General features: G+C 35.6%; 1 protein-coding gene across 1 annotated transcript; it reads right to left on the bottom strand.

Annotated features, from left to right (window-relative positions):
• Positions 1-1,872: 1,872 nt before the first annotated feature.
• On the bottom strand, positions 1,873-4,581 carry LOC129925125 (translation initiation factor IF-2-like). Its single transcript, XM_056023500.1, has 3 exons — positions 4,446-4,581; positions 2,125-2,528; positions 1,873-2,052 (listed from the first exon to the last, which is right to left on the bottom strand). The coding sequence occupies exons 1-3, from the start codon at positions 4,579-4,581 to the stop codon at positions 1,873-1,875; spliced, it is 720 nt and encodes a 239-aa protein (XP_055879475.1).
• Positions 4,582-10,454: the final 5,873 nt, after the last annotated feature.

Here is a 10,454-nt window from a genome sequence, read left to right as displayed (position 1 = left end):
TGTAACAGGATTCTCTAATAGTTACTGAGGAAACAAACAAAAAAAGAGGTGACACTATAATAGATTTATCTTTCGCCATCGATTGATCAAGAAAAATCGTTTTCATCATACACAAAAAAATCATTAAATTATAATAGGTCAAGGAGCAAATATTCTGATAGGTAAATCTATTTTATAAGTTTTTTTAATACAGTACAATAATAATTTAAACCATACAGTCAGCATATTTGTTTATATTATTATTCTATTAACATCTTGTTCAAGTCAATTTATTCTTGTTTGTTCGCATTACAAGGTCAAAATCGAACTTACAGCACGGGAGAGGTATACATATAATTACCCATCTACAAGGTCTACGAAGATCTGATTTTTGAATTGTGAGCATATAATATTTACATAAGATTTTTACCAAATTATTAAATTTTTACTACCTTTACTAATTTTAACTGTGAAAAGACCTTGTTTTTAATGATTGAACTATATAGAATTTAGCCCTTGTTATGTAAAGGGAGAGTGATCCTTAAAGGGTTACGGGCTCGACATGGCCTAAATTGTGCCGATGTGCCTAAACTCAAAACTCAAACCCATCTGCAAAACACACGTGACACTATCAAGGGATCTCAAAGCGTATGCTTTACGTCTTTACGTATTTCATAAGTTAATGACCGAAACTTGTGAATACTGTTTTACTTTTTTTTTTAATGCGAATCCAAAATACTATTACCGATTAGAATTTAAATCATTGGTTAACATGCATGACTAGATGCATGACGCTTAGGATGTAATCATCTTCTTTTTTTTTTTTTTTGAAGTAACGTCTGTATTATATGCTATAATATACAATAAGAACAGGTGTCTTATTTTTTTCATACACCTTAACCGGGTACCTTTATTAAGTGCAAATATATATTTTAATGTCAGTTTGTCTTAATTTAGTTTACCAAACCATTAATTTCATCTATAATCTATATACCCATTTTTTTCACCACTCTCCACCAGACGATCAGATGTTTACGTCATTTTTGTTCACCTTTCTTTGACCTACTTGCCTTTTTGTTTGTCGTATATACGTTGTTTTAAAGTTAACATCTCACCATTCCATTCCGCGACATTCGGGTGGGCTACTTTGTACTGTGTAATTCTAACTCATCTAAGTTTTATTTCCTTACGATTCATTTATTCAACTGTTCAAGTCCCCTCTCCAATCCACCACCCCGTTTTAAAAAATGTAATATGTTTTCAATGCTTATAATCATTTTCATTTTTTAAATTAATATCGACTCAAGGTCTGCGTCACAGTTTAGGTAAAGATCTAAAAATTTAAATGATATAATGCACACACAAAATAAGGATTATACAAAGTATTTTTAACAGGCCTATTAGGCCTATAACTATGTAGGATTGTATCATTGTAGGCCTTAATAAGAATGTAAGCATTTATTTTTTTTACAGCCTGGCAGTATTTCAATTATTTATCTAAACAAATTAACATTTCTCTGTCTTACTGATTAATGTTTATTTTCTGCCTACATGCATTAACTGATTAAGTAAGAACATAAACTGCTTTTAAACTACCAGTTTCATGTGTTGTCTAGTTTAGGAATTTACACCGAGACCGAAACATGTTTTTAACATGTAATACCGGTGTAACAAATAGTTTCAACTGAGCTAAAGATTTAATTAATTCCCACTTTATGTTCAAATCAAAGAGTAAACTAAAAATTCATATTTTATTTGTATTAAAAATAAAGAAAAGAGGGGGGAACGGCTAGTGTCGACATCAAGCTATCGAAACGCGCTATTAACGTGAAGCTCTATCAACTCAGCTAACCAGTTATACAAATTGCGAAAGTTAAGCTTGAAATATGGGATTTAATTTGTTATTTTATGCTTTTGACCACCTTCCACCTTGTGACCACCTTCCACCTTGTGACCACCTTCCACCTTGTGACAACCTTCCACCTTGTGACCACCTTCCATTTTGTGACCACCTTCCACCTTTTGACCACCTTCCACATTGTGACCACCTTCCATCTTGTGACCACCTTCCACCTTGTGACCACATTCCACCTTTTGACCACCTTCCACCTTTTGACCACCTTCCACCTTGTGACCACCTTCCACCTTTTGACCACCTTCCATCTTGTGACCACCTTCCACCTTGTGACCACTTTCCATCTTGTGACCACCTTCCATTTTGTGACCACCTTCCACCTTTTGACCACCTTCCACCTTGTGACCACCTTCCATCTTGTGACCACCTTCCACCTTGTGACCACATTCCACCTTGTGACCACCTTCCACCTTTTGACCACCTTCCACCTTTTGACCACCTTCCACCTTGTGACCACCTTCCATCTTGTGCCCACCTTCCACCTTTTGACCACCTTCCATCTTGTGCCCACCTTCCACCTTTTGACCACCTTCCATCTTGTGCCCACCTTCCACCTTTTGACCACCTTCCACCTTGTGCCCACCTTCCACCTTTTGACCACCTTCCACCTTGTGCCCACCTTCCACCTTTTGACCTTAACATCATTTTCCCTATAGATTGCAAGGTCTGAAAGTTGAACTTTACTTTATATATACATGTATATTTATCATGTAATAAAATACTCAGAAAGACACACAAAGATAAAGGCACATTCCTCGTTCCATATGCTAGGACAAATTTGTACAAATGCTAGGCTCCTTCTTCCCTAGTGCTATTAGAGCATGGAATAAGTTGCCTGAGCTAGCCAGGAAAACCAGTGACTTAGCAGAATTTAGGTCATGACCATATGCATGACGCGTACGACGTAATCATCTTCTTTTTCGAAGTAACGTCTATATTATATAAGATAAGATAATTGTTTCTTATAAAAAAAAAAACATTCTTACTTTTTCCATGGTAAAAAAAAAAGGCTATGCCACTACCTACAGTAAAGTATAGTCCCTGTAATCTTCAATAGCCTATTGTTAGTTTTTGATAAGATATGGACGACACGATAACATTTAGTTCCATGTGGCACACACATTAACATACACACACATTAACACACATACACACACACTCAGATATAAGCTACACATATTCGGAAGTGGCACTTAAAAAAAAAATGTCACAACGTCGCCTGATTTGCGATGCAAGTCAAAATTGTGATTTTATCTTGAAAAAAAAAAACCCTCCAATATTACATGTGAAATGTTATATCAGAATGTGTTGATTGCCAGTGGAACAAAGGAGTAATTGTGTCTGTTTTTTTTTTTTTTTGTGACTTTTAAAAATGTAAGGATAGCAATAAGATAATAATAAGATAGGCACGTAACAAAGCAATAATATAAAAATAAGATAGGCACGTAACAAAGCAATAAGATAATAATAAGATAGGCACATAACAAAGTAATAAGATAATAATAAGAAAGGCACATAACAAAGCAATAAGATAAAAATAAGATAGGCACGTAACAAAGCAATAAGATAATAATAAGAAAAGCACATAACAAAGCAATAAGATAATAATAAGATAGGCACATAACAAAGCAATAAGATAATAATAAGATAGGCACATAACAAAGCAATAAGATAATAATAAGATAGGCACGTAACAAAGCAATAAGATAATAATAAGAAAGGCACATAACAAAGCAATAAGATAATAATAAGATAGGCACATAACAAAGCAATAAGATAATAATAAGATAGGCACGTAACAAAGCAATAAGATAAAAATAAGATAGGCACGTAACAAAGCAATAAGATAATAATAAGATAGGCACATAACAAAGCAATAAGATAATAATAAGATAGGCACATAACAAAGCAATAAGATAATAATAAGATAGGCACATAACAAAGCAATAAGATAATAATAAGATAGGCACATAACAAAGCAATAAGATAATAATAAGATAGGCACGTAAAAAAGCAATATGATAATAATAAGATAAGCACACAACAAAGCAATAAGATAATAATAAGATAGGCACATAACAACCAAGAGTAGAACACTTTATGCGTGGACAAAACACCACATACATTGAGAGCACACCAGATACATTAACAGTACACTACATACATTAACAGCACACTATAGATACATTAACAGAACTATACATCCTACAAGAATATCATACTAGATATATTGATAGCACGGCGCTTAGCGCGCTATGTAGGGCCTACGTGGATAGCACGCTAACTGTATTGGCAACATAGGCCTACATTTACAGCTAACTAAAACATAGCCTACATGATAGCACGCTACATACACTGACAGCAGATTATATATAGGCCTAGGCTTACATTAACTGCAAACTAAAGAAGCCTTTACTTAGAGCCTACTGATGTACATAAACAAGAATATAAATATTTAAAAATCATTTTTTTTCAATATGTTCAAATAATATTGCAATCTGAACATTCACATTTTATTTGTCATAAAAAATGGCAGGTACAGGGATCAAACCCACAGCCTTCACGTTACGCTCTATCAACTTCGATACCCAGTCAAACTCTTTATCACTCATGTTGTCTTGTTCCTGCACCCCTTTCCGCGTGTAGTTATCTTTCTCCAATCTTGTATCGATCTGGCAGTACAACATTTTGCATTAAGTGTATGATTATACAAAGTTGTCCCCTATATGGACGCTAAAAATGTATAAAAATGGTAGGCCTACACATGTTTGAAACCTATTATCTTTACTTAAACTTGTAGTATTTGAAGCTCCGAGGTATTTGCAGCTTCAAATACCTCGGAGCTATTGTCTCAGATGAGGGAACAAAACCCGAATTATTGGCCCGAATAGCACAGTCCACAGCAGCCCTTTCAAAACTTAAAATAATATGGAAAGATAAGGGCTTAGCCCTCGGCACCAAAATAAGACTGATGCGCTCTCTGGTCATGACCACATTTTTATATGCTTGCGAGTCGTGGACGTTGAATGCAGAGCTTGAGAGGAGGATCCTAGCAATGGAATTGAGATGCTACAGAAGGATCCTAGGCATCACATTCAAAGACCGCATCACAAACCAAGAAATCAGAGACAGGGTTACTGTAGCGATCGGAGCCCATGACGACCTGCTAACTATTGTGAAAAGACGAAAGCTTAAAATCTTTGGCCACATTACAAGATCTACGGGGCTCGCAAAGACCTTCCTTCAGGGAACAGTGCCAGGGAAAGAAGAAGAGGCAGACAGAAAAAGCGATGGGAGGACAACATTAAAGAATGGACAGGCCTGCCATTGAGAGAGGTTCTAAACAAGGTAAAAAAAAAAGGGGAGGAATGGAGAAAGTCGGTCGACAAATCTTGCCTGGTGCCCCAACGGTCCAACAGACTAAGGGATAGGTAAAGGTAAAAAAAACTTGTAGTTCAGTTTTTATTGCTATGAAACGGTATTTAATGTCATGGAACGCCAAGAACTATTCATATCTATCACTAGAGCTTCAAAATAAATGGGAATCCACAGTTGAAAATCAACTAACAAGTATAAGCATCGAACAAATAAATATTAGATACTTTTATTTGTTTCGTATTATTTGTTTCGTATTTTGTCGTCTCTCATAGAGAACAGATGTTGAAAGTCTTTATGTAGGTCTCATGTAGATATTGCTTTTACCAACAGAAATGTTTTCAAAGTGTAGTTTGGGGGATTTATTGAGATGCATGGTGAAGAAAAATTTTCAAATGGGAAGGGGGGAATTCCGATCATATTATTAATAAACTGCTGATATTGCTTTTTAAAAATCCGATTCTATTTCATGAATAAACTGTAGATCACACCACTTTGATAATACTGCCTGATGTGCCTACTTGTCTGACGTTTAGCAAAGAATTATGGGAAACAATAAATAAAGGATTGTTTGTAATAAGCGTAAAATTTCTGTCTAAATTAAGTAGGCGCTATTGTAGCCAAGTAAGATCCAATCATAGTAACATTTTTACAAAGCTTATATCAACTCACTCTGTCTGGTAAAAAGTTTGTACACATTATTTCTACCAACCAAATCTAGGATTAAGCTGAAATTTTGCACAATTATTTCTTTAACCTGACAACACAAGAATCAATTATAAAATTAATTAATTCGTTCATTAACTATTGGTAATTAATTTGTTTTTTTGGTATCCCGAACAATGGAAAGAAATTGTACTTGACTGAAGTGGGTAGAGTGAGTTGATAAAAGCTTTGTAAAAAGAATACGTTCTCCTCCCCCCCCCCCCCCAATCCAGCTAGTGGGTCTGTGGGGCGAAGTAAGCTTCGGAGTCAAGCGTTTTCCTACATTGCAATCTTCCAAAATTAATTATCATTTGGTCTATGCCACAATATTTCTTTTATTTAGAAAGGCGCAAGTCAAAAAAAAAAAAGTTAAATTAATAAAGCGTGGGATCGATACTGAATTGTGCGATACATTTAAGGCAGCCCGCAGTTGAGCATGTTCGTCTCCAACAAAAGATCGTACTCGACTACTCGTACTCAGAAAGACGTATTGTAGCGTGCCTGTTATGGTTAGCGTAAAATCGTCAACTGAACGATAATGAGTCAGAAGAAATTTGACCGTTCTAACGGACGTAAGCAAAAAGACGCTAGAATCTTAGTCTTCTTTAACTCTTTATCTGCGTAATCAATTCCCACGTTCTGACAGAATTGTTCTTTTTTTCACATTTGTACATTCTACCCTGTTAACTGTTATGATAAAAAATTCAATGACATCTTTGTTTGTAATCAGAAAACGTCTTGGTATAGAATTATATGAGAATGCGTGCTCTTTTTATAAAAGACAAAATTAAAGTGTATAAAATCAAAAATTAATTGAATTTAATGGGGCATCGTTGATTATGAGAGAAAGAGTTAAAAGAGCTTTATGAATCGATCTCGTACCTCACTCGGTCAGACTATAGCCTATCACCGCCACTCGTTGATCAGGGAACATGAAAAGCACCAAGATGCCTGTGTGTGGTCGCTGAATGAACTCTTTATGTTGTGTCTGTTGTATTTATGTGTATTTTTCTGTTGTGTTGTCTTTATATGAGAAAAGAGTCCTTGTAATCACAACAAATTTCCGTAAGGATCAATAAAGCAGTCTTAGTCTTAGTCTTGTTGCAGACGCTTCTAACGAAAACAGTCTGAGAGGTCCTACTTAGGAGTCCTCACTGAAGTTAATAATTTATTTTTTAAACACAATATAGTTTTTACTTGGTTCGTAGGCAAATATGAATTTTTAATATATATACATAATTACATACATTGTTGCTTTTTTTTTTTTTGTAAAAAAAGAATAGGTGCCGGTAATCAGCGATGGATTGTCTAACTTTTAACTACTAAATAATTAATAAAAAACGTTAAAATACCAGAAAAGTAATTATTTTTCCCAACATTGAAAAAGGTGCAGGTACGCCGTACTGGTGTGTACCGTACAGTGCTTTTTTTGAGAGTTTGAGAACCTCTGATCTAAGAGTAAGAACTGAAAGAGTGGGTGCATTAAAAAGCATACATCTACATTAAGTAAAACCAACATTAATCGAATTTATATATGTTAATCAGTGACTTAAAATTTGCCTAGTCGTTGGTTTTCCTGGCCAATTCAGGAACTCATTCCATGCTCTCATAGCACTAGGAAAGAAGGAGAACTTCTATAAGTTTGTCCTAGCATATGGAATAAGAAACGCGCTTTAACCTTTGTGTCTTTCTGAGTATTCTTTTAAAATTAGGTTTTGTATTTGTAAATTATGGTTCTCTAAACGTAGTGATTTTACTAAAGCTGTTACGCCAATCAAATGTGAATATTTGTTTGCTATAAATCTATTTTGCCTCTGTTCTAGTTTCTTTTTGTTTTCTTGAGGAGGCATATTCTAAGACTTGCTTACTTTTATTGGTCCAAACAAATGGAAATTCAGTTTGACAACTATTGTCGACCTCAACATTAATTGTAACAATAATAATAATAATAATAATAATAATAATCTTTATTATCCGTAAGGAAATTTGTCTTACAATTTGTGCATTACACCAAACAAAAAACATTATAGCTATAAGAAACCAAAGTGTACATTCACACCAGACTCACTCATAATTTACATGTGTCAAAGTTTATACCAGATTGTTCTTATTTAATGATTTGATTGCCAGGGGAACAAAAGAGTGTTTGTGTCTGTTTGTCTTTGCTATCGGTGTCTTGTATCTCTTTTGTGATGGTAAAATCACAAAATCCTGACACAAAGGGTGATTCTTTATTTCGAGGATCTTGTTAGCTTTTTTATAGATGTTTGTCTCAAACAACTGCCCAAATGGGGTTTGTTTTTTGCCAATGATTTTGCCAGCAGCATTTAGGATTCTATTAAGTTTATTTTTATTTTTAATGCTCAGATTGCCATACCAGGCAGTGGTATTGAAACTTAAAATATTGCAGATGTGAGCGTGATAAAACATAGCCAAGGCCTTTTCGCTAACATTAAACGAGGACAGTTTTCTTAGTAGTCGTAATCTTTGCTGCCCTTTTTTGCTGATATAATCAGTATTTGCAGTAAAATTTAGTTTATTGTCTAGGATAGTACCAAGGTATTTAAAGGTTTGCACAATTTCAATAGTCTCTCCAGCTACAGAAACAATAATAATGAATAATGAAAGCACAAATTGCATGTCGCCACAGTGCAGCGCCATTTTGAAACATCCACCCACAGAACCACCGCTTGATAAATTGGGATTTTATACTTCTCGCGGTGATGGAGATGCTTACCATGATGTAGCGTGCCGAATAGGAAAGGCAGGGAGCATTTTCCAAAGGCTGCAGCCTATTTGGACTAGCCAAGCCATTGGACTCGAGACAAAAATACATCTTCTCAACACAATCGTCATTCCAACTGCTACATATGCATGTGAGACGTGGAAGTCATCTGTCAAAATTGAGAAAAGACTAAATGTGGCTCAACAGAGATGGCTGAGACGGATTTTGGGAGTCAGTTACACAGACCGGATCTCAAACAAGGAAATCCTATGCCGAACTGGAAGTCGAACACTTAGTGAGGTTGTGACTGAGCGTCGCATGAGGTTTGCGGGACATGTTCTACGTCAAAATGAATTACGCACACCAAGAGTTGTGATAACATGGAAGCCAAAACGAGGAAAGCGCAAACAGGGACGTCCTCGTATTACCTGGCGACACACCTTCATGGAGGACCTCAGAACAGTGGACACCAGGTGGGAGGACCTAAGTCTAAGTCTAAGTCGCGGTGATGACCTGAGGTGGACTGGGTGTCAAAATCGGCCAGAGCATTTTTATACCATCCGGCCCGCAAATTGTATATCATATGATTGACATTTGCTATACATGTTCTACGTCAAAAGGAATTACGCACACCAAGAGTTGCGATAACATGGAAGCCAATACGAGGAAAGCGCAAACAGGGACGTCCTCGTATTACTTGGCGACACACCTTCATGGAGGACCTCAGAACAGTGGACACCAGGTGGGAGGAGGCTTCAGACATTGCCAATGACAGATCTTTATGGAGTACAGCTTGTCGTCCAATGCGCCGAACGGCGCGGGAGGACATATGTCTAAGTAAGTAAGTCTAAGTATGATTGGCATCCAATTCTAGCTCTACCTGTCCACAAAAACCATATGTTAAATTTGATCATGTGTAGATAACTGTACAGATGCATACAGCTAGTGGACTCTTTATCTATATAAGAAATATATAGACCTTATAATATGTTGCTTTTTAATCTCTAAGTGTGGAGACCCTAAAAGAATGAAGACCCCAAGTAGGACTGTCTACGGATGTAGGCTATTACCGAAAATATGTTAAGATTAAATTTGTACTACACTGTCGAGTCTGTAAAATAATTTTTTTAAATACGACGCTAAAAGAATCACTTTTATGAGAGAATGTTATAAAACTTTAAAAAAAAAATTCTTACGTGTCATGGTGACCCTTTCGATGGCCCTACCTGCACATTTTGCTACCGGACATTTGCCCGAATGCTCAAATAGCCAGTCAAGCCGAATGATCTTGAAACACCCTAAGAGTGGAATAAAGGTGTTTTATATTAAAATCTTACTGCCCTAGCCTTAATGGAGAAGATCCGACTACTTCGTTTAGTTCTGATGTAACTGTTGTTAAACATTTACAAGATGAGAAAAATAAATGTACTTAAATTAATCAGTGAAGAGAATTTTTTTTTTTCTAAATCTACCAGTTGTTTTGCACCCCGTGCCCTCACTAACCTTTGACCTTTATAAGATGAGGTCAACTAGGGCCCTAATTGACTATCCGAAACTTTAAGCTTAGCTCTGAGTTAAATTCAACTTTAATATATAGATATACGTTGATAAGTTTATGTAGTATTACAACTTGTAAAGCTCTACACTATAATGAAAATAAAGTCTGATAGGTTAAATAAGTTTGTTGGCCTAATTAGTTGTTAGTATGTCGAATCAAAATTCAGTAATCGTTTTACTAATTACTGAATCTAGATT

Source organism: Biomphalaria glabrata, chromosome 3 (assembly GCF_947242115.1).
Source record: "Biomphalaria glabrata chromosome 3, xgBioGlab47.1, whole genome shotgun sequence".
In the NCBI taxonomy this organism is placed as follows: Eukaryota; Metazoa; Mollusca; class Gastropoda; family Planorbidae; genus Biomphalaria; species Biomphalaria glabrata.
The sequence above is the reverse complement of the archived record's forward strand: the minus strand, read 5'-3'. Positions and strand labels throughout refer to the sequence as shown.

Coding starts and splice junctions, on each gene's coding strand:
- LOC129925125 (XM_056023500.1), bottom strand. CDS start 4,581: ATGTTGTACTGCCAGATCGATACAAGATTGGAGAAAGATAACTACACG. Junction 2,529..4,445: donor GCGTAACGTGAAGGCTGTGG/GTTTGATCCCTG, acceptor AATGATGTTAAG/GTCAAAAGGTGGAAGGTGGG. Junction 2,053..2,124: donor AGATGGAAGGTGGTCAAAAG/GTGGAAGGTGGT, acceptor TGTGGTCACAAG/GTGGAAGGTGGTCACAAGAT.